Consider the following 25,510-nt stretch of genomic DNA (forward strand, 5'->3'; position numbering starts at 1 on the left):
AAACAGGTGCCAGATTCACGGGGTACATATAGCTAGATCATATATTATACTAAACATTTTAATTTCGCGACTTCAACATAAAAAAAGCATGAAAACAATAAAATACGAGTAATATATTATTTATAGAAAAACATACAAAGAGTAAACGAAAAACGAAACTATAAGAAATACATTTTATGGAACTTCTTTTACAAAAGTATGTACAGTTTAAAAATGCAATAATATATTTATGATCATTTATAAAAAAAATGCACATATAAAAAAGTCTGCATTTCTGAAGCCAACGAGTTGATAAACGCATCAAGAAAAATTTTACAAAAATAACTTAACCAGCAAACATATCTTTCTAAATTTTTCATTTAAAAGTTTGGATTAAAAATTGAAGATTGATATTGAAGAGATATTGCCAAAAAAAAGCTATCGAAATTTTAAAAACTCCATGACAGCTTTAGTAATCTTGCAGCACGCATGATCGAGTCAAAGGCTTCGTCACGCCCCATCATTGCAGCAAAAACGTAAGGCTAAAAAAGAATTTCTCTAGACTACGCTTTGATGTAATACCGTCATTATTTTAGAGATTTTCTTAATGTTACAATTTAATATTAAGAATATCTCCTCTAATATAAACTTCTCTGAAAGAAAAAAATAATTTAAACCTTTGCATGGTCGGAGACTTCAAGCTCAATAGCCATTCCCGGTCCCGGCAAAAAAGCTATCGGCTTTGCCTATTTAACGAAAAGGGAATGTATATCCGTTTAAATATCAAAAGTTCTTTCTTAAGCCAACACCTTTTATATAAAGTTTTAATAAAGCCTCTCTATATAAAATGTAGCGAAATAAACGTACTACCTTTTTGAGGCTGACGATATCTGAGAGTTTTATTGCGATATTCTTCTTTGTATGAAACTGATTTCTTTCAAAGCAAATGTAACTAAATACGTGCATAAATTATTATAAATTACATAAACTATTTTTATCATTTAAGATATTATTTTGCTTAAGTAGCAAGAAAGCAAAGACTAAAAAAAGGGTAAAATTTCATGACAAGAATATTTTTCTTACTTTGGTGTTAAATACAACCTTCCGTGTTTCATACTGGAAAGCGGACTTTCCTTATCCATTAGCGTACAGCGCCGACCTTCACTCCAATCTAAGTAAGGCATTTTATTCAATGTTTTGTCCGAAAAAACATAAAATAAACGAGATACGAAATATTAAATGTTACCATGTAGCGGTACTTCCGTTGAAGGTAATTGGAAGCGATCGCTAAAAACTATATTTTCCCAAGAACTATTGTCATCTAACTTATCAGTAGAAGATGGACGATTGCTGCTGCTAACAGTTGAGCCAGCAGGGTTTGAAGCAGGATTTACCTAATAAGAAACTAATTATTCAACTACTTAAATCTTTTAAATAGCTTTTTTTTGTAATAGCTCTCGAGAACATAATGAGAAAGTATAATCTTTACTCCAACTATTCCAAAGTTTAAACACTCAAAAATTTTTCTTCGCAATTTGCTTATAATAATTTCTTTTAATGTCATTAGCCTCTGTAAGCCAGTAAGTTACATTTACTTTCTCACACCGTAGTGAGGTCTGAGAAAGTAAATGTAAATGTAAGCAAGAAGCCATTTATATTTAACCACAACCCAAATCAACAATAATTTTTTTTTTCTTCTTCGAACCAACAAATGATAAAAGTTTAAACGTACGACAAAAGGAGGGAAAAGAAAATTAAGAGATGAGGATGACAATTATACGGTTGGACGCATGAAGATGCCGGACAATAATTTAATAAGGGAAAAGGATAGGTGAAAAATATTTTATATCATTTTAAAGTTTGAGAATTGTTTAGCTAGTTTTTTAATAACATCATCTGTGTTGATAAAAATTATTATTAATTACATAAGTAAAAAAAATAGCGTGCATACAAAAACACGCGCGATTTTAGAGTTTAGTCGAAATTAACTCATTTCTCTGTCTTTGAGAGATTTATTGTAGCATCAAGTTAGAGTTTGATTTGGAGCTTGAAACAAAGTTTGCAATGTCATTTAACAATACAAATAACAGTGTGGTGTATTAATCAAAACAAGGATAACCTCATGTTGTAAATAAGAGAAAGAGAATTATCAACAAAAAGTTTATGCTGTTCGGACCTGATGGAATAATTTACTGTTTTGAGGGTATCCTTTGTCAAGTTATGTAAAAGAATATTATTAACAAGGTAATGCTTCCATATATCGAGCATAAAATGTTACTTGGATGCTACAAAATTTGTCCACAGATTATTAAAATCAAAGGACATTCATGTCTTTGGTTTTTAATTCAAACTAACATCTTTGACTTCAAGGCTTGTGTGAGCAGTAAAAGGGCAAATTCAGCGCAATCCAAATCAAAAGGAAGATGACTAAGGAACTCTCTGTGAGTACACAATCAGAAATTTTGTTTTAATATGACCTGAAGGCCAAGTATAAAGCTGGATCCAAAAGGCATCTCAACACTAAAAAACTCAAAACAAGTAGAAAGAAGTAAGAAACTTTTATCCATCTTTAAGAAAGTTTCAAACAATAGCACCTTAATGCCAGAAGATGTTCCAGAGCCTATTATGTTCAAGTTCAAGACAAAACATCCTGCTTCTGTAATAATGTTTGGAGTTGTGGCCTCCAATAGCCTGAAGATGCCTCCTGTTTTTATTGATTCAGGGGTCAAAACCAATGCAGATGTTAAAATCTTGGAAGGCCATGTCAGACCATGTTAAAATCTTGGAAGGCCATGTCAGACCATTGATCATCTCTAACTTTGACCCTAATCCCGAAATTGTGTAACAGAACAATGAAGCTCTGTCTCATACAGCCAGAAAGACACAAGGTTGACTCAGAAAAAAAACATGATGGGTTTTTTAGGAGAAAATTTTGTGGCCACCAAGCTCCCAAGATTTAAACCCTTTGGACTACAGTATATGAGCATATGTTGAGTCAAAGGTCTATGCATCTTCCCACAATAGTATTGAAGCTTTGAAGGCCTCTGTCATCAAGCAGTGGATTGGAAAGCTAAAGAGTATGTCCTGAAGATGCTAATACCCAGAATTGGGGCTGTGATCAAGGCCAATGGTTCACAGATTGAGTAATTTTTTTAAAACTCATGGGAGAATGACATGAAATAAAGTATTTTGCCGAAAGTATTTTCTTGTTTAATTGCTTTTATGACCTATGCAGTTTCTACAAGGAAGGGAACCATTCCTTGATAGTAATGGCAATCATATTGTAGATTGATTGTGTTTATTTAGAGGATTGTAATTAAATACTTCATGAAAGTGCAAAAGAACTTTCTTTCCAACCAAAAATATGCACATATCACTAACAAAAAGCATTTTAGGTTGTCCTAATTTATGTTTTTTTTTGCTATAAAAAACGAGTGAACTAGTAGTGAGAATAGTTGGTTTTAAGCTTATGGAGCTGTAAAGCTTTTGGTAAACATTTACAACATACAGTGGACATCCATTACACATTGTAAACATGTTTTAAAACATGTTTTAACTTACTATTTCATAGAAGTCTAAGTGATACCCAACTACCTCTTGGAGCCATAATATTTTCTCAGAGAAGCAATATATGGGTTGGAACTGCACAGGAACCTCCTTCATTAGTAAATTTACTTGAAAACATTTTGCTCAAATGTTCTTGATAGTTGTTCACATTCTTGGTTGTACTCAACTGCTTCCTCAAACAATTGTCCAATAACAACAAATTTCTGATAATATAATGCTTGCATAAGAACACACAGAATATGATATAAAAATATTTTCATCAAATCCTCTCAAAGAATATCTAAGATTTTCTTGCTCCTAAAAGATTTTCTTGCTGTGTTTCTGTAATTGAAGGTTCTGGAACATCCACCCTTCAGACCATTATCAGATAAACCCTTTATCCCTATCTGGATTTCTTTAGTGTAACAATTTATAGTTAATTCAAATTTATGCTTTCTTCAACATATTGCATACTGATCAGACTATAATACTGGGTGCCAGAGGATTTAGGGTTTATTCACAGTACTTCCCCAGTTTCCTCTACTTTTAGCTGAATAGGTATTTTCGACTCTTATTTCAACAAAGACAATATCTCCTCATACCTTCATTTTTCTATTTGTATATACACACTATCATTTGAGTCCATCGAAAACAAACTTTTGTGTGATTTGAATTAAAGTTAACCTATTTTGTCATTCTTTAGTAAATAAACCCTTATGTTTAATAACTGTTGCATTGTGTTATTAAATAACTTTTATTTAAAAATAAGTTGAAGATTCTTAGCCTCAATAAGTCAGTCAAATTAATAAGTCTGGTTTGGAAAGACGGTTCACAACAAAATGCAATTAAAGCAGTTAATTTTTTCACAAAGTATTGTTAAATGGTAGTTGAACTCAAGGCAATACTGGGCAAAAAATTTCCAGTGTCTAAAAAAGAATTCCACTAAACTTCTTCATTTTTAAAATCCTATTTTTTTTTTTCTTTCTCTTAAAAACATTTTAGATGATTTTTAGATTGTGATAACCTTTTTAAACTAAATAAATTGGGTACAATTAAAGTAGGTACTCACTTCAGATGAACTTTGAGAACCCTTTTCATTAACCTCTGCAACTTTTTCTTTTAATAATTCACGGTGAGTTGGGAGTTTCTTCCACATACGGTTAAAATCATCATAACGATTTTGAACCTAAAAACATTAAATAAAAATAAAGAATTATTTAAAAAACTAACAAAATTACTCATGAAATTATTTACAAAACTATGAATTTTTTTATCACCTTTCATAAGTTCAAAGGTCTACAAAAGGAGTAAACATTAAAAAATACACAGCAGTTTTTTTAGGTACTAAAAACTTTGCTTACAAAAACACATCAGATAAAATTCAACAACAAAAGATAAAAGTGTATGTAATAACTGTAAGTAGCTGAATCCCAACTTTTTTCAAGTTTCAGGAAATTTATTTTCAAGGAAAAAGTTAATTCCTGATATTATTTCAGAGTATTTGTGTTACCTCGATTAAAACTCATAGACTCTTTAGTTAGGCTTATAGAATGAGCAATTTCAATTAGAAATTGACCTAAATTATATTTGATGAAATTTCTTTGATGATTTTTGGCTGTTTGTAAATCTTTTTCTATAAACATTTGAAATCTGTATATTAATATAAAATCAAGATAAATTAGTGAAAAAAAAATCTTATTAAAAGGGAGTTTGTGATATAACAAAAGATATCACAAACCAATGTTCATAGATGTTTGAAATGCCTATGAACATACCCCCTTAAATGTTTCCTTTCAGAAAGCTAAAGGAGCATATTCTAAGGAAGATATAAGTTTCATCCAGTGGCAAACAATCAACTCATCAAACAAACTCATACAGTTAAAACTTAGTGCTAAAAATTTTGACGGAGTGATTGCCTACTCATATCTCCAAATGTCATATATCTCTAAATGTCACATCTCCAGATATTTTATATCCCAAATGTTATGCAGATCAAGATGTTATGTATTTCCAGATGCCATTGAAAGTTAAAGTTTTAATATCATTGAAGAAAAATAGTCCCTTGTAAATTTTCTGAAAACTATGAAATTGTTGTACAAGATAAGATAAAAAGCTACAACATCAGTGTAAAGCTGGATCCCCATTCTCAGCTGAGATTTAAATGATGATACTCATCACGACGCCTACTTTATTTATCAGATTCAGACTGTTCTATCTAACTGTATTAAAGAAGGTTTTCCATTAATTTCTAAACTATATTTTTTCTCTAATGGATGAAAAGGAACAAAAATGATAAAATATTTCTAAAATAATGCATCACTAACAAGACTTTTTATTGTAAACTGAATGGATGTTTTTTTCAACCAGTCATCAAAAAGCCTATACTGATGCTTTAGTTGGTACAGCCAATCAAACAACAGTTAAGTTGAAAACTGTGATGTATTGAATTTTAAAAAGCAAAACTACAAACAAAAATTTCTTTGATACAGAGAAGTAAACAGTAGTCAAAGTTGAAATAAGCATAATGCAGGATGAAATAAACATAATGCAGGATGAACTAAACATAATGCAGGATGAAATAAACATAATGCAGGATTACTCCTCTATTTAACTCAATACTGATTACTTTAAGTATTTCTATTAACATAGTAAATAAGCTATAGAGGGATATAAACGACTCATTGTTATCATGGATCGTGATAATGCCAACCTAGCAGACCCAAGAACGCCACTTATATGGGGTGATAGCATACACATCAAGGTACCCTGTGATGCAAATTTTGAAACCTTTTTACTTTGTTTACGAAAAACAATTTAATTTGAATGTTCAAATTGAGTGAAATTTTGATTTCAAAGTGCGCCTCTATATAATTTAATGAAAATTATTGCAAATGTAGACTATAGCCACATTAAACTCTGGATAAAGTTTCAGTCGGAATGGTTAGCTGGTTAAGAACTTATGGCAGTTTTAGTTTAAAGTTTATTAGTTTTTTGCTACTTTTACCTCAAAACATTAGCAATTACTGTGATATTCGGTTGGCATTACATAGTAGAATACTTGTGTAACCATTATTCAAAATAATGGTTACACGAGTATTCTACTATGTAATGCCAACAATTTTTATTATAACTGCTTAATTGCTACATGTACCGATTTCACTTTATAGACCAAAATATTAATTTGCTATTTAAAGGGTGATTTGAGTTGGCTTATGCATAGCATGAAAATCTCAGCATTTCCTAAGGTACAAACTTCTACCAAAATGCATAAAAATGCTAAAAAATGATTGAAAAGCTTTTCTAGGGATACCTACATAGAAAATAGAAATATTTATTTCTCTTAAAACAGAAAAATTGTGAGAAAACCAAATATTTGTTATATTGACTAAGATAATTAACTTAAAAAATTTAGATAACTAAGATAACTGATTGCTAAAAAGTTTGGAGGACCAGTCTAAAAAAACCAAATTTATATTGGGTAACAATCTGTAAAAACTTTATAAAAATAATTGCAGAGGCACAAAAAGAGAAAATCTCTATCAAAAGTTTTTTAAAAGTGTAATAAATTGTGAAGAGAGAAATGTTACGAAGGGCAAAATAGTCTTTTGAAGAGGAGTAAAAATTGTTTGTAGGACTATCTCATCAAATAAGATCTCTTCTAAATTGTCATTAAGTGTGACAATTATCATTAATTTAAATAGTTATAAGTATGTTAAAATTATAATTGTTAACAAGTGTCATTAATAATTTTTAAAAAGTATCATTAATTTAAATAATTATAAGTATGTTAATAATTGTATGTTAAGTGGATTGTTACCCAATATAAATTTGGGTTAAATTTAATAAAAGGCAGAGTTAGATTTAGTGAATTAACACAATGCCAAATCAAGCAAAGATTCATGATGAAAATCAAAAGTCTGTGTGCTTGCTCTGTCTGAAAAAATGTTTAAGACAGCTTACAGTTTTCCGAGCAGATCGAATTTGCTAACTGTACAAGACCAAGATCAATATCAGTGATTCTCAAGTACAACAAGGACTCTGCAAATCGTGCAGAATTACTTTGCACAGGAAATAAGAGGGGAAAGGAAATTCACTCCTCCCTTTGATTGATTTCAAATCAATACAAGTGAGACTTGAAACAAGAGGCATGATGTGCTATTGCCTAATCAGCCAAATTGGTCCTTCAAAGCTGCAAGAAAAACATCCTCTTGAAGAGCAAACCACAATTGAGAAAGAACCAACTGTGTGTTGCAGCGCATGCTTCAGCTTTTTAGGAAAATGTTTGCCACACCAATGCTCTCAAATAAAGTACAGGGAAAACCTTCAGTCTTTAGCAGCAAATGGTGCCAAAGCAGCCAAACAAATTGCATCTCAAGTTATTTCCAATAAAGATTTATCCCCGCAAGGAACTATTTGACTTGCTTAGGCATCCGCCAGGCCTCCACTTACAATTACCCCCGGTAAATATTTATACTTAAGTAATTTTTGCATACATATATTGAAAGAAAGTCTTGGCTATTAAGAAATGAGAATAGATAGATTTCAGGAAATATATTTTTGACAAGTTTCTAATCTCTTTAAAAAAGAATAATTTAAAAGCTTTAACAAACTTTCGAAACAAAGCTTATTTTAAACATAAAATATGCATGTTTTGGTTTCAGGTCAAAGTAGTGCCCGATCACCATCAAATGCTCCAAAATTGACCACGGATTAAAAGAACTGGTCAAAACTATAAACCAAACATCAAGCTGCAAGATGTTAGAGCCAAATTTTTACTTGAATTTCCTAAAAGCAGGTCAACACTTAAGTGATTTCTTCAACTGCATTGACTTAAAAAATCACCAACAGAAAAGGAGTTTCTGGTACAGTTTGGGTAATGTTCATTGCAATTAATTATCAAGTCTTGTGAATCATGTTATTTAATCTCACAAAGTTTCTGGTGGCTATTTTGTTAATTTTGGAATTTATGGTGGCAAAGGTTTTCTCAAGCTTTGTCTAAGCATTGTCAATGCTGCATTAAGGGGTGAAACCAGCTCATCGCCACAAAATCAGTCTCTCACTCAAAGGACTGGTAAAGACACAAGAATTGCCAAAAACTTACTCCAATATTGAACAAACCAATAATGCAAATGGACTTAAACTAGGCTTGTGATATGAGAGTTGCAAATATAATTTGTGGTCTTCAAACCCATTCAACTATGCACCCTTGCATATAGTATGACATCAAATCAAGGTGTCTTGCCGAATCTGGAAACTTGTGAACACTGGACTCAATCAAATCTAGCCTTGAGTCTTTTCAGCAATCTGGCGGGATTTTTGCTAATGCAAAGCTGTTCGGCAATGTCATTTGAAAGCCAATCATCAGCGGGCCTGACAATGTTCTGATTCTGGAAATCATTCCACCAATTGAATTGCATCTCCTCTTAAGTCAATCATCTTTTCAAGATCCTTAAAACTACTTGGATAGAAGCTGCTAAGTGGCCAGCTGCCCTCCGCATTCAAGTTAGCTCATATCATGGGGACCAGTTTGACAGAAATAAATGCAGAAAGCATCTTAAAAATGTGGATGTGTTGCAGCAACTTGCTGATACAAACTTGGTTCCCAACATCTTTTACATAGTTAAATCATTCAAAAGTTTCAATTTAGTTGTCAAGGCTTGCTTTGAATATATCCTACAGCCAGACTTTGCTGAAAGAATTGAAAATTTCAAAAGGTGTTACTTAATGATAACTGGTACAAGCATGGCTCCTAAAATTTACACCATCTTTTACCACAAGGATTTCATCAGTCACAAAGGATCCCCTCTGGGGCCCAATAGTGAACAAACTGTCAAAACTACTCATCAAGATTTTTATCAACATTTGTCAAGGTATAAACAAAACAATAATCATCCAAAGTACAAAGAATGATTGTTGTGCTGCATCTAAACAGTAAGCATCTTTAAGGAACTGCTTGCACAATTTGAGTTATTAGAGATAAGTAGAAAATCATAGCTTACAGTTTGTAATGAACATTTTAACCAACTTAATCCTTAAAAGCTCTTAACTTAAAAATTATGAATTTTAATATTACATTTAAAATAGTATTATTAAGCTATTTATTAACAAACTTGTTGTGGAGAAAATCAAAAAACATGCTTTAAATTATAATCAGATGCTATTTAATGGTAAAATATAATGTAAAAAAAAAGGGCTTAAATAGTTATTTTTTCACTTAATTTTGAAAGTAAAGAAGGTTTTTTTTAAAAGTTTAAGAAGGTTTCAAGAGTCAATAAAAATTTGTTAACAGAAACATATTTTTTTTTTTTACCAACTGGTAGTCTTTTGACCAGGCTTTACACTTTTTTTTAGGGTTTATTTGCACTTTGGCAGTAGTTTATACCTTAGGAAATACTGAGATTTTCATGCTATGCATGAGCCAAGTCAAGCCACACTTTATATAGCAAATCAATATTTTGGTCTATAAAATGAAAATGGTACATGTAGCAATTAAACAGTTATAATAAAAATTGTTGGTATTACATAGTAGAACACTCGTGTAACCATTATTTTAAAAGTAGTGACCGAATATCACAGTAATCGCTAACGATTTGAGGTATAAGTAGCAAAAATTAACAAAATTTAAACTAAAACTACCATAAATCCGTAACCAGTTAACTAATCCAACTGAAGTTATACCCCATATAAGTGGCATTCTTGGGTCAGCTAGGTTGGCATTATCATCATCCATGATAACCGTGAACTGGTAGGGACACAAAAAGTTAAAATGTTCTATTAAACTTATTATTTTTTGAACTTAAGCAAAAGGTTGTTGATAGAAGAAGGCTGTTCCTGTTAGAAAAACTATTCTTACAACTCTCTAAAATAATGTCAGAGTTTTGAAATAAAACAAAATAATCTCTTGTAAAATTAAAAAAGGAAAAAAGGAAGATAATATATGCTGTAAAAGTTCCATTACATAATTTTAAACAATCATAATTTCTAAACATACTTTTTAATTATTTTTAATTATAATATATATTTTTTTGATTATATATAATGCAACTATGAAGATTATGAATAGCCTTAAGGACAATTCAAAATAACCAAATGAAATAAGTTTACCTTGGGAAAACGCACATATATGGGAGTAATGAGGAACAGTTTTACACCTGCAAATATACCTAAGAGAATGATTTAATTAAAAGCATTATTATTTAATAAAACATTACAATTAAATTTTCCTTTAGTGTAAAGTTGCTCAAATCATACGATTACTTTAGTTGTATCACTTGAATTTCTAACAAACTAGGGAGACATCTTTGCGAATAATCACAACTCAATACATGTCAGGTGTCACAGATTTCTTTATAGTATTGTCTGTTGTAAACCAACATTGTTATAAATTCTCACAGCAATTAAATTAAATTTTTTTTATAATTTACGGCATATGTTTTGGTACCAATTTCACAGCATTATTTTAAAGAAATAATTAAGAGTGTCAAATTTGGAAGGCCTAAGAATATCACTGAAAGTATGTAGGAGTCGGTTGAACACATTCCCAATTAAGAATCAAGTTTCTTGGCCTTACAAGTGATGAAAAAGGTTTGCTCACTACTGGTGTATATTGTATAAATGCTGCAGGTGAATTAATACCTGCTCTGATAATATTTAAATGTAGAAAGATGAACAATTGCTTAAAGAAAGGAGCACTAAAGTGTACTAAATTTGGAACATCAAATACACAAAGTTGGTGTAACAATAAACAAGCACTTCCTCTTTTAGATGGACACCTTCATACAAATGATTTTAAAGGTATAGAGCTAACACGCAAGTATGGCATTACAACTTTATCATTTTTACTCATACAACCCACCATCTCTAACTAAAGGACAGTTCTTTTTTTAAATTTCTTAAAACCAATTATAAAAAACTGATATTTGGCTATGCAGTAGGCATGAATATGATGATTATTTTGACTCATTATGCACTCATTTGTTAGACATCAATAAACAAGAAAAGATTTCCTGTGGTGGTTGCTCAAGAAAGTAAAGAAATCTATGAGAAAGATGCACTGCGCCTAGAAACTAAATAAAAAAAAACAAATGTTTTACCTCAGGTCCCAAAAATATACCAAAGAAAAGTGTTCCACAGAGCTCTACCTTGCCAGTAGAAATAATGTTAACTATTTCTACTGGCAAGGCAGATAAAAAAACGTTAAAAAAAAAAAAAAAAAAAAGTGCAATGATTAATAAAAAGAATTTGGGCTTCAAAAGTAAGAAGAAAAAAATTGATTTAAAATAAATTTAAAGATTGGGACTTGTTTTATTTATGAAGAAGATTGGGAGGAAAACATGATTCAATGCTTAAATAGCAAATCATTATGATGCATGATTTGTGATGAAGTTGACAGAAGGATAAAAAAAAACTTTGCATTTAACATTAATACTTATTAAATACTTAAATATTTCATGTTAACAAAAAAATACATTATAGTTACTGTTGCTACTTAATTCTTAGAATCATAAAATAATATTGTGACTTGGCAAATTTGATGCTCCATAACTTTAACTGTAGTTGATCTTATTGAAAATCTCAAGTTTCTGGTCTATCAGGCCAGGTATCTCACTGTTTGGGCATTTTTTAAAATACAAACCTTAAATAAACTCAAAAGCACTTTACAGGAGCAAAAGTTTCACTTCTTAAAATATATTTCTATGCCACAGCCACAATTAATCCAATTTTAACTTTTTGTTGAATTTTAACAAAAATGATCTTCATGACTCAAAATGTAATTTTCTCTCATTGATTTTTTTTTATGCTATAAATACTCAAGACTAAATGTAATTTTTTCTGTTCCTAGTTTTAAAAAAAAATTATTGCACTCAAAGTGCGTACTTTCATAGAGAAAAAAAACTCTTTGCATTTATGACGGTTTGAACACAAACTACGGTTTGAACACAAACTACGGTTTGAACACAAACTACGAGGATTCAAACAATTATACACTTGATAATGTATAATTGTTTAAATGTATGACTTTCTCACAAGTCACAACACAGCTAACCATTTTGAGAGTAAACAGGTTCCTTGAATCAAACTGAGAAACATTTTTTAAGGATTCAGTTTGTTTTACTGAAAGCATATAGATTAATTCCACTAAAATAAATGCTAATTACATTACTAATTTACAAAAAATAAAAAAACTAATTACAAAAACTAAAACAAAAAAATACAAAAACTAATTTCATTAAAATAAATAACAACAATACAACTTGCCAACATATTTGAGAGATCCTTAGTTTTAAGTGGATTCTTTTATAAAAAGTATGACTTAAGCAACCTTACCCTCTACAGACACACACACATACATGTACATATACATATTTACATATAAATATTATTTAACTTTTTGCTCGACCAAAGAACACTTGGTGCCCAGTTAAATTCTGATCCTGAACATCCAGATTAGATTGAGTAAAAAATTTATTTTTTATAAAAGTGATTTTAAAAATTGAGTTTTATTTGTTACAGTGAATCGGAAATAAGGAGTAAGTTAAGTAAAAAAAAAAAACCTTTAAAAATTACAGCTAATTTACTTATATAGAAGTTTTAAAATTTACTTATATAGAAGCTTTAAAATTTACTTATATAGACGCTTCATTTATGCAACCCATGTAATCATTATTACAACTTTTCTAACAACAAAAAAGATATCGAGAAAAAAACATCTCTTAATTGTTTTAAACTCCTTATATACATTTTATCACATAGGAAATCTGGTTGAATGATTGGAAATATTTGAATGATTGAACAAAAAAATGTTTTTTTTAATGATGTTTTTTCCTCCAAGATAGATCATAATCAGATCAGGGATGAAGAAAACCATTAACACCATAAATACAAAACAAACCTATTAATGTCAGAAAGGTGTTGGTGGGCAAAATACATGAAGCTAAAAACATAAGCCATAAAGAACAGTAAATTGTTTTGGTTGCTTCCATCTGCTCCCAAAGAAACAAACTAAAAAAAAAAAATTGTTGTAACATTAATGTAATATAGCAATTATTCTAAAACTAAATATTAATTAAATTATTCACATAATTACACCTAAAACAACAATAATAAGACTTACAAATTTTCTGAAAAAAATTACCATTAGACTATTAAGGCTTTCTTTTATGTTTTTAAGATGAAAACATTAAATATTATATAACATAAAATCAAAAATTATAAAATAAAATAGTGGAGAAGACAGACAAAAAATATATATTTAAAAAAAATATATTTCCTACTTTTCAATTTTTTCTAAAGTATCAGCAAAGCTCCCCAACGTGTTTTGTACTTTTTTTGCTATCTGCAAAACTAACTGATACCTTTCACTGAGAGACGATGAATCTTCTTTTATCTCCTAAAAATGTTTTTTTAAAAGTATTTTAAAAACTTTTTTTACTTAAAACTTCTTTAAAAACTTAATTTAAAGAAGAAGCAGTCAGGACTAAATCAGAACAAAGTTTGTATTTTTATTTGCTTTAATACAATTTCATTTACAAAAAAAGAGGTTAAGATCAATAATACTTTCTTACTTGTAAACACAACGAACTGTATATTCGAATAGTTAAAAAATTTGTAGAAAATTTCATAAAATGAAAGGATTATATGGTTATAATAAATATAAATAAACATTGTTTCTTAAAAATTTCTTTATGTCTTGCGTATGGATCAAAAAAAAAAAAAAAAAAAAAAAGGCTGACCTCAGCATCAGAATCTTTTTTCTTATCTGTAAATATGTAAACACCTCTGGTGATAAAAGAGAATATAAAAATTCATTTTAGAAAATAAGAAGGTAAATGATAAAGCAAAGTAAACACATTAGAATCTTATAGGAAATTTTGAGACTATTAAAAAAAATCTTATAAATACTTTTTACTTTTAAAAGAAAAAATGTTTATGTACGAGATTTTTTACTTTATATTTTTTACTGGGATTTTCCCTTGCACTATTAAGAGTATGGAAAGTATATTAGAAAGCAGAGAAGAATAAGAACACTGGAAATAAAAAAAGTTGCAGAAAAAAATGAACTGAACTTTAAAGAATAAAAACCTTGCAAACAAAATTTTATTAAAGTATGATCGTACAATTGATTGAAACAAATGATTGTACAATTATTTGAAATAAATGATTGTATAGTTGATTGAAACAAATTGAATAAAACACCTAGTGTTTACCATGCAACCTAATCTTCACCACTTGGTCAATAAAAAACATGCAGTGCAAAAACTAATTGAGAAGTTCAGAAATCATGTCTAAAAAAAACTTTGATGTTCTTTTTATAACTGACAAAAATTTGATTATTGTAACTTTAAAAATAAACGCACAGAACATTTTTAGAAAAAAAACTGTCCTAAAAAATCCTTTAATCTAAAATGACAAACTTTAGAAAAGCTTTTGGATAATCACTCACAAAAACATGTTGTTTATTATCTAATTTTTTTTTTTTTTTTTCATTTTCAGGGTGTTATTAAGATGCAGGAATATCTCATAAATGTAAAATTAATGGAGGAATTTGAAAGAATGGGTGTGGGGTGATGGTGGCAAACACTTGAGACAATATAACCCCCTTTCCTGGTAATTTCTATCAAAACTGACTTTTTTTGTACTTATTATAAAATGCAAACTGTGACACAAAATTCAATGTTGTAATAGTCATGTAGTAAGCAATTAAATGTTTGGCAGTCTTTGCCACACCCACTTGCTAGTTTTTGCCATTGTTGATAATTACCATTTTAACTTTTTATTAACCATTATACAACACTGTTTTTTTTGTTTTAAGATTAATTAAAAAAATTTAAACTTGAATAGTTATGATGTATTTTAAATTAAATAATTAAATAGTAGTTGTTGTATAGAAATATATATATATTTTTTGATTAACAAAATTATACATGTTTATTTTCTATTTTCAGACTTTCTTCATAGGTCATAAACAATTTTAAAACCAATTTTACATTTAATACTGGGTACCAGGCTACTAAAATTAAACTTGCTACTGTTATTTAAATTTAACCAATTAAATTAAAGATAATTAACAAAAGTTGTGACACATCTAGAATGGCTACTTCAGATGGATATACTGAAGAAGATATAGCGGAGGGTGTTGCAGATGTAAAGAGGTAAGCTTAAATTATATTTGTCATTACAAAACATCACTATCTATTAACTTTTCACTATCTAATAACCTTTGCTATAAGTTCTTAATGCCTAGGTAGCTACATATTATATATTTTTATTTTTTAGCAGTCAAAGATGCAACTGATGAATCAAAGCATTATGGGACTCCTAGAACAACCTTGAAGAAGAAGATTATGGTAAAAAAAAATGGATCTCTGCATTTTTTTGACCAAAGCTGAGAAGCGAGTGTTGGCTAGCTATATAATCAGTACACAAAGGAGAGCTCATCCTGTCACCTAAGACATCATCATGTCACTCAAGTGCCATCTATTGTCAGATGAATGTTTGATGGGGTAAACAAACAGGGATAGATCTTATCAATTTGGTAGATCAGAGTCATTAAAACCTGGATATGCGTGTTTGGTGAAAATTTTAATTTTATAACTTTACTACTAATTTTTTAGTTTAAAAATTATTGATAATATTGGCAATTACTTAATTCAATAATAAAATTTGTAATAGGCCTATAACTGCATATTAATTTATTTAGAGTATTTCAAAAGTACATTACCATATTATCTTTACCAATCATTTCTAAGGTACAAACTATTTATTGTGGGAATAGTGACATAATTTCATGTATGATGGAGTCACTAAGTGCCAAACAACATGTGTCACAACAAGTAATTAAACAGCAGTTCGTGGACATTAGAAGCTATTTGGCAGAGAAAGACTAGATCTAGATATCCTATATGAACCCAAGCACAAATTTAACTTTGATGAGAGACAATCAAAAAATGTTCCTTATGCCACAGTAGCTAAAGACAAAGAAAGAATTACAGCTATGGTATGTAAAATTATATAAAAGTTATTGCTTATCTTTCTGTTATTTCTTTTATTTATTATTTATAATGCAGCAATATAAATTGCTTTTAACTTTACATATCTTAGAGCATGATAGCTTAGCATGAGAGCTTAGCATGATAGCATGATAGCATGATAGCATGATAGCATGATAGCATGAGAGCTTAGTCTCCTCAGTTTTTCTTTACAATTTTCTTTGTACTTTTATTACAGCAAATGTCGGTGCTGATGGATCTCTTCCTCCTGCTCCTATTATATATGCTAACCAGAGAATCCTCATGACTGTATACCAGTCATTGACTCCAAATTTAGTTGCTCTTGGTATATCTGCTAAGGATTATATAAACCATGAAATTCTTTAGGAATATTTATGCAGCACTCTTGACCAGTGGCTGACAGATGATAATACTCAAATACCAGTTTTTATTTGGACCAATAAACATGAAAGTCCAAAATAATTTCATTTATTTACAAATAATTTTTCTCCTCATTCCACCTAACAAAACTCATTTCATGCAGCCACTCGATGTGGGGCTATTTGGCCCCATGAAAAGTGGCTGGACGAAGTTGTGGATGTTTTCTGATTTGCCAATCCTAATGAGTATGTTTCAAAGAAAATTTTGCAGGTCAATCAGTGGTGGCAAAGAGGAAGTTAAATCTAAGAATAAGCCTAAACAGAAAAAGCCATTTGTGCAATACACTTCTGATTCTAGTAAGAACCTCTTAAAAATAACTTAAGTCTAACTACTTATCTGTTCTTTTTATAACGTAACATAAAAATATCTAAAGTTTTAGGGTGCCCAATTCTATCAATTCAATTGCACTATAGATACAAAATGTGTTAAGTAAATTTATCTTTATTTTTCAGTTGATATGATGTCATTGAGCAGGTGCAATGAAGTTTGAGCTGGTGAAACTACATGAATAAGGATTAAAACCAAATTTTTAATTGTAAAGCATAAAATTGTATAAATTTTTTTTTTAGATTTCATTCTTTTGGTTTGTCTTTATAAATTTTAAATACATTAAAGTCAAAAAATGACTGAAAAAATAGATATTATTTAAAAAGAAACGTATAGATGAACACTGGTGGAAGTTCAAAAATGTGGGGTGTTTTACCCTAATTGTATTATTAATCTAAAATATGACCAGAAAAAACTAAAATGGTCAAAGTATTTTATAATGTAACTGTAAATAGGTTACTCAGATTTTTGCAAAATAAGCTTGTTTAATAAAATAATAAATAAAATTGCAACAGCAAAAAAAAAACAAAAAAACAAATACCTCATATGAAGGAAATTTAAAGAAAGCTGAATAAGAACAAGTAAAAACACAAGGGGTATTGTCATCTCCACCCATAAAGCATACAAATATACCTAACAAAAAAATTAAAAAATCTAAATACAAATTATTTGATTTATTTAAACAAAGAAAAATAAATTTTTTAAAAAAGATTTGCAACCAAAAAAATTTACTAAACTTAAATATTTTAATTAGAAAATAATTAGAAAATATATAAAATTTTTAGAAAAAAAGATATAATATGTAAATAAAAACTAAATGTAAATAAATGGTAAATTGATAAATTAAGTGAAGTTTATCTCACAACAATGGCATTCAAAAATTTCAAACTATCAACAGTAAGCTATAACTTTTAAAACGACTGCTAATTTACTTTTATATGAGCAAGACTTGATTATGCTAACAATTTAATATTCGTCATAATTTTATCAAAAACAAAGTTAAAATTGAGTATTTAAAATTTTTTTAGCTTTTCTTCTTTGCTTTTTTACATATGTTTAGCTTTTCTTGTTGTCATTCTAAAAACCAAACAAACTCAAAGTTTTTTTTTGGAGTAGAAGGTAAATTGCTTTTTAAATGAAGAAAATGTTAAAGTCTTTATCCTAGAAGTTTAAGCGATTTAGTTACAGAAAACGCCTTGGTTACACGGACACATCCACATAATGGGTTTTCAAATATCAAAAAGAAAGAAAAAATCCAAGCTATTTTAAGTGAAAGATGTTAAGTGAAATTTTTCACAAAACTAGAAAGTATTCTATGAAAAAACAAGATGAAGTAAAAATACATAAAGCAGAAATGATTCTTCAACTAAAACAGATGATATCAATGCAAAGAAGCAGAATGACACTGAATAGAAAATTACTAACAATTATAACAGATCACCTTAAATTTTATTCTTGATGAGTGTTTTTTTTATATAAGATGCAAAAAAAAATATTTAATCAGCTGTGATTTGTAACATGGTAAGTTATTCATTAGCCATTCTGTCTTGCAGTATTCTTCACAGGTTGTCTAATAACTTCATTAGAATATTCAGCATTACAATGAGCTTGATATCATAAAAGCAAAACAGCAACTAGAAAACCTGCTTTTTATTTTGTTTACATTACAGAAATGAATCAGATTTCAAAAATTGTTGATAAGATGAGGGAAAGCTCAATATTTCAGGCCATCTAAAATATTCAGCATTCAACTCAGCATTATTGTCAAAGAAAAATATCCTGAAACAACCCAGAAATAACAGATAATATGATGAATACTTTTTTGTCAAAAGATTAATCAAACAAGCTGCTTTTGATCTTAAATCAGAATTTTGCCATGATCTCTGATAGAAAATTAACAATCCTAATAATAAATAATAAGCAGTAAATTTCTATAATCTCTACAAATTTTAGAAAGCAGGTCGTGTTTATAACAAAATAAGAGTAGAAAAAGTAACATGGGTTGATTTTTTAACTCATCTACATTTACAAGAATTTTAGTGTCTTTTGATTGCTAAAATTCCTTAATTGATCTGACTTCAGCTGATCTGATTTGACCTAACTTCAAACACTACCAACATATGTCAAAACAAAACTTTCTTTCATTTAATGTATTAATACCAAAGAAAAATTATAATAGTATTTTGAAAATACCATAATAAACTAAAATGATATTTTGAAAATGTTCAGATTAAGCAAATTTTTTATTTCTTTTTTCAAATGAGAAAATGATTGTTCTCATATTTCAAATACTTTTTAAAAAGATATGAGATAAATATAGTAAAACATACCACAAATATGGTGAAAGTGAACCATGGGTTCCTCCATGCAAACAAGTCATATATAACACTGTAGAACCTCTTAATAGGTGTGATTGCATCAGCTAAAATCAAAATAAAAAAACCATTTAACAATGAAAAAAAAATCCCTTTTGTGAATAACTCTGAATCCAAAATAATAATATTCAAAATAATAATATGTAATAATAATATTTAAAATAATAATATTTGAAAAACATAAATTTCTTACAAAAGCGTGACATGTTTTCTTTCAACCTAAAGAGTTTTAAAATTTAATTAAAAAAATAAATTAAAAAATGACATGGATCTTGAAGTTAAAATAACAAACCAAATTATTGTTAAAGTAAAAAAAGAAGTATTTATGATTCATTTATAAATTACAATGTGATCATAAACCAATTCAACAAGTTTCTAATTAAAAAACTCTACAAATTACTGATTGTAGATCACTATTCCTTTATTTAAAGAAAATACAATTAAGGTTTTTGACTTGAAATCCTCTAACTTTTTTTTTCTTGTTGAAGCAGAAGTTTTAAAAAAAAATTTTTCTAATGGATGAATGTTTGGTGATGAAGCCACCAACCATCCGTCCAACTTAAACACACCTATAAAACTTAACTCATAAGTTGTTATAAACTATTGTCAGATGAATGTTTGATGGGGTAAACAAACAGGGATAGATCTTATCACATAAGTCTTAAGTTCATAAAATATTGATCTTGTAAGAGTTAAACAGATGTTAATTACTGATTTACAGAATGCACTAATAGATAGCTTACAGCAGATGATTAAAGTCCAATTATTTCTTTGTAAGTGTAGATCTCTTCTTTTTATGATGTAAACAATAACAACCACAGCAACAATCACATTATCAGTAAAATTAACAACAATGGCAATAATATGACGAAACATTTTTCTAGCTAAAGCTTTTTAAAATTATAAAATCTTCACAAACCTTCTTACTGATAATTGTTCATCTTCTTCCTCTAATACAGTTAAATCTTCATCATTAACAAAATCTGCCAGTCTTTCATGAAGCTAAAACATGTTAAAAGTACTGTCACAGTTAAACCATCCCTCCTTACTAGGTTAGCACATTTTACCCTTACAGGTCATAGGCACTCTGGTTAGGAAAACTTCTCTTTAATTTGTGTTTAATCCTGTTATTTTTCATGAAAATGAATTTAAATTTCAAGCATTTTTTTTCAGTGGTGGCTTTTTCAATCAATTTTAAATCGAAACAAAAGCAAACAAAAAAATTAGAACCAAGCTTCAAGATGCAATTAAAAAAAAAAAAATGAGTTCTGGGTTTGCTCAGTGCCCAAGTGCCAATTCCAAAATTTGAGAGATTGTAGGTGTATCCAGAACCTGTAGGTTTTCTGGGTCCGAATTATATACTAATGTATGTATGTATGCATGTATGTATGAATAGATAAAGAGAGAAAGAGACAGAGAGAGAGAAAGAAAGAGAGAGAGAAAGAGAGAGAGAGAAAGAGAGAGAGAGAAAGAGAGAGAGAGAGAGAAAGAGAGAGAGAGAAAGAGAGAGAGAGAGAGAGAAAGAGAGAGAGAAAGAGAGAGAGAAAGAGAGAGAGAGAGAAAGAGAGAGAGAGAGAAAGAGAGAGAGAGAGAGAGAGAAAGAGAGAAAGAGAGAGAGAGAGAGAGAGAGGAAGAGAGAGAGGAAAAGAGAGAGAGAAAGAGAGAGAGAGAGAGAGAGAAAGAGAAAGACTGCCAAAAAACAAAATAAAGTTAAGTAAATAATGCTAAAAGAAACCCCTAAAGTTCTGTCTACTAACAGAGCTTTAGCTAACAATCCATACAGCTTTTGAAGTTAAGACAATTCCATAGTTTTTCATCTTATAGTTATGTTACAAAGCCTTCCAGCTTACTGCAGAGGGTGATGAAGAATTGAAAAGTGCATACTTATAAACTTAAACGACAAACAGAGGTTTTCAAATAATATTGATTGCTAATACTGGACAATGAAATTTCATTTGGGTAAATTTATTAAACAGTAAATAATTTATAAAAATTTTCATTGATATAACCTAAAAACAGAAGTCATATTTTTTGGTATTCACCCCATTATTAGCTTTTTTAAAAACAATCTAAGTTATTTTTAATTAAAATAGCAACCAGTTTAATTATGTTCAAGGGGTGTCTAATAATTTTCTAGAAAAGTAATCAAAAATTTATTTGGGGCATAAAACAAGGTTTAATTTTCTCCTTACATTTCAACACACAACATTTTTCAGTTACAACAAATTTGTAACAGCATTTTTTCCGGTAATTCTATTCCTTTATTATAAAATGATTCCTGATTGTCTGTTCCTTCTTCATTTAATGTAAAATGCTTTCCAGTAAGGAATTTCTTCAGGTTTGGAAATAAACAATAGTAACTGAGGCAAAATCTGGTGAATACAGAGGATGATCAAAAAAAATTCATAGCATAACTTCTTGATTTTAGCTATTATCAAAATGGTTTTGTTAGCAGATGCATTGTCTTTATGAGAAGTAATTTCTTTCTTTGCTAACCCTGGTTTAAGCTCACAAAACTTGATATAAAAGACTTGTACAATATTCAATGTTATTAGTTTTACCTTTCTGAAGATACTTGATCAAAAAAATTTGTTTTTAATCTCAAAAAATTCCTGCAACAAACTTATCTGCTAATAGAGTCTAAACAAATTTGAGAAACAAGCATTCAAGCAGGCTTTTGATCAATTGATAGCAAATGCAGCACCCATCTTTCTCAAGAGTTTTTCATCATAAATTCTTCATATATTACATAACACACTCAGTCTATTAAAATGCTTAGGTCCTCAGCTACTTTACATACTTTCGATTTTTTATCATCTAACACCATATCAGGAACATTTGAAATGATTTCTGGTATTTTAACAATTTTTGGACATCTGGTATGTGGATCACCTTAGAGGCTTGTGTAAACAAATTTAAACCCAGAAACCCAATTTTATACTATTGCATGTAAAGGTGGATATACAATTTTTTTTTTGCTTTTCACACATTTATAAGTCTTAACCTTCCAAGAACTCAATCACTGAAATATTTGACTTTTTCAATTGTAAAAAAATACAGACATGTCAACAATACCTGACTTGCAAAAAAAAGAGTGTACAGACACATTTAAATGAAAGTTCACATGTGTTCATAAAAAATTTTATTAACTGAAAAAAAAAGGCGGACTTATCAATGCCATTTCTCTATTGGTAAAAGAAAATGAACAACTTTTCATGCTTAACATTTAAAATGAAATAAAGGATCATTCAGGGAACTTACATAATTCCAAAGTGATATTTTTAATTCAAATAGTCTTTTTGCTAATTGACTTTTTCTGGTTGTCACAAGGTCATCTAAAAACAAAAAAAGTGCTACACTTATTTAATTCACTCAGAAAACAAAAATAGGTGGATAAAACATATTAAATAAACTACATCTCATCATGTGATTTAAATAGCAGGAAATATATATACCATCATTTTTTTTAAAGGAACTTTCTTCATTACCACCCGTCTGTTCAACTTCACAAAAATCTCCAGGCTTATATGTATTGAACTCATTCCTAATATTTGAGGAGAAAATGTCTTTGTTAAACAAAACACAAAAAATTGTAAGGCTCTTACACAATTGAGATGGTGAGAATCAAAATAGTGTAAATCAAAAAAAAAATTCTACTTAAGTCAATATTTATGATTACAATGCATCATTTTGTTAAATTTGAGCTTGGTGTAAGTCATTAGTAACTAATTTTTTTTCTTTTTTTTGACTTACACCATTCTGATTCTCACCAGCTCAATTGTGAAATCAAGTAGACAACTAAAATTTTCATAAATACTTGTGTGAAATTCTCCTGAATGCATACTAATTGTTAAAGAACTATAAGCTATTACAAACTTGTTTCTTTCCAGCAAAATCTTCACTAATGCCTCACTTTTCGCTTGTTTCTCTTTCTCTTGTTCTAGCTCTTTTTTTAAATCTTCAATAGCATCATACCCTTTTTCAATCTTTAATTTTTTAATCTCACTTTCTGAGAGAATAAGAAAGAAAACAGAAATATATTTAGATTTACAATAAACTCTTCATTATTTACTTATTATATACTGTCTAAACCAGTGTATAAGTCAGCTTGATTTATAAGTTGGGGTCACATTTAAAACCTTAATATCTGGACTTATAGACTGGCAGTTATTTTAATAGGAGCTAAACCTGATATGAAACAACACTGATATGAAAATATTGTACATATATGAAACAACACTGATATGAAAATATTGTACATATATAAAACAACACTGATATGAAAATATTGTACATATATAAAACAACACTGATATGAAAATATTGTACATATATGAAACAACACTGATATGAAAATATTGTACATATATGAAACAACACTGATATGAAAATATTGTACATATATGAAACAACACTGATATGAAAATATTGTACATATATGAAACAACACTGATATGAAAATATTGTACAAAATATAAAATACCATAATTTTGATTTTGGAGGATGGAAGCCACTAATTGTTCTTGCAATTGATTTAATTGAAGTTCATAGACTTCTTTTTCTTTTGACCATGGCAAATCAGTAACTTTTAAACTTTCAGTTTTCTTTCGCTCAGCAGGTGTCTTTTCACTATTGCGCTTCATGAGCATGGAAAGAGTAATATTATCATCTAGTATATCCATGATACTATCATTTTAATCTAGTTAAAAAATCATTAGACCTAACCAATAACCAAAGATGTTGAAAACCAACCAGTATTTTAATTAATATTTCTTACCTAAAATTTGAAAGGGTAATTCAGCTTTTCTTAACTTCTTTAATTACCACAATCATCTAATAATGGTAAGTGTGCTTTGATTGAAGATCATTTTTCATAATTAACTTACTGTTTTAACAATACCTTACTTACAGTCTAGCTAATAGAGTTTAAAAATAAGAATATAAAGTTAAAGAACTATAATCATCTATTTAATACCTACCATTTTTTCATCTGTCTATTACAGAACTTTTTATTACCGAAGCTTGTAGCTAACTTTTTCTCTATACTGATCCTTTTCATATGTTTTGAGCTTAGAATATTTACCAAAAAATTTGTAAGATCAAAGTTTTTGCATAATTAAGTAATTTTGATTTTTTATTCTTTTTCTTTATTTCATATTCAAACCTAGTAATTTCCAGCAGATATACTCAAATCTGCCAGATGCCTGATGAGAGCCTGAAGAGTTAATAAATTTCTAAAAATAAGTGACGTCATTAGGTAAACAAAGAACTCTTCAATAGCATTATGTGTAAATTTAGTTTTAAATAAGTAATATTCTAGTTAGCCGTTTAAATAATAATATAAAATAGTTACAAATAAAAAGTTTTACAAATTTATTTGCATAGGATTTATTTAATATTTGAAGTATATGCAAACAAAAGTGCAAATTATTAAGAGTCGACAGCAATTTAATTGCGTAGTAAAAAAATCGTTATCGAATGAAAAAGCTGTTTGGGGGTGCATTTTTATTAGTTTAAGGTCATAAAAATTAAGTTTTATCATTAATTCAATAAAATATTATTTTTTTATAATTTTTTACTAACTTTTTAATAAAATTAATTTTTCTGTTTTATTTAAATATGTTTTATAAAAAGGATTAAAATCTTTAATAATACAATTTGAGCTTCCTAATCAAATTACTGTTTGTTTACCTGCGCCAATCGATGCTTTCTTGTCTATATTCATTCCTCAAAGAGAACAGAAATATGGCGAAAGTTTATTTTTTAAGTATGAAGTATTTTCAAATATCTACTGTGTATGCATCCTGAACGACTTTAACAATCTTTTCGAAAATATGTATTTTGTATTTAGAT

The 25,510-nt window shown here is 28.8% G+C and overlaps 1 protein-coding gene across 5 annotated transcripts; it reads right to left on the reverse strand.

Moving 5' to 3' along the window:
* Nucleotides 1–94: 94 nt before the first annotated feature.
* On the reverse strand, nucleotides 95–25,468 carry LOC145195416 (GRAM domain-containing protein 4-like). 5 transcript variants are annotated; one of them, XM_090095943.1, is made up of 21 exons: nucleotides 25,349–25,468; nucleotides 24,637–24,891; nucleotides 24,435–24,490; nucleotides 24,141–24,356; nucleotides 23,534–23,666; nucleotides 23,113–23,201; nucleotides 22,919–22,992; nucleotides 20,577–20,659; nucleotides 19,851–19,876; nucleotides 19,613–19,704; nucleotides 17,824–17,915; nucleotides 14,259–14,304; nucleotides 13,800–13,915; nucleotides 13,418–13,527; nucleotides 10,630–10,688; nucleotides 4,595–4,711; nucleotides 1,226–1,373; nucleotides 1,063–1,150; nucleotides 850–931; nucleotides 657–725; nucleotides 95–521 (listed from the first exon to the last, which is right to left on the reverse strand). In XM_090095943.1, the coding sequence occupies exons 4-21, from the start codon at nucleotides 24,337–24,339 to the stop codon at nucleotides 429–431; spliced, it is 1,716 nt and encodes a 571-aa protein (XP_089952069.1). In that variant the 5' UTR covers nucleotides 24,340–24,356; nucleotides 24,435–24,490; nucleotides 24,637–24,891; nucleotides 25,349–25,468; the 3' UTR covers nucleotides 95–428. The 5 variants fall into 5 exon arrangements, with proteins under 5 accessions (XP_089952069.1, XP_089952073.1, XP_089952070.1 ...); XM_090095947.1 differs by lacking the exon at nucleotides 25,349–25,468 and having other exon boundaries at nucleotides 24,141–24,294; nucleotides 24,637–24,897; XM_090095944.1 differs by lacking the exons at nucleotides 24,435–24,490; nucleotides 25,349–25,468 and having other exon boundaries at nucleotides 24,637–24,901.
* Between the last annotated feature and the right edge of the window lie 42 nt (nucleotides 25,469–25,510).

The sequence above is a fragment of the Hydra viridissima genome, unplaced genomic scaffold (assembly GCF_058129835.1).
Source record: "Hydra viridissima isolate aposymbiotic clone 2 unplaced genomic scaffold, HvirCarnegie_v1 scaffold_8, whole genome shotgun sequence".
Lineage (NCBI taxonomy): Eukaryota > Metazoa > Cnidaria > Hydrozoa > Anthoathecata > Hydridae > Hydra > Hydra viridissima.

Bases quoted from the DNA above. Each gene is read 5' to 3' on its own strand.
- LOC145195416 (XM_090095943.1), bottom strand. From the start codon at position 24,339: ATGGATATACTAGATGATAATATTACTCTTTCCATGCTCATGAAGCGC. The intron at 19,877-20,576 runs GTTTGTGAAGAT...AAAACTCTTTAG, and splicing joins GAACAATTATCAGTAAGAAG to GTTGAAAGAAAACATGTCAC. The intron at 13,916-14,258 runs GTCAGCCTTTTT...AAACATTTTTAG, and splicing joins AAAAAGATTCTGATGCTGAG to GAGATAAAAGAAGATTCATC.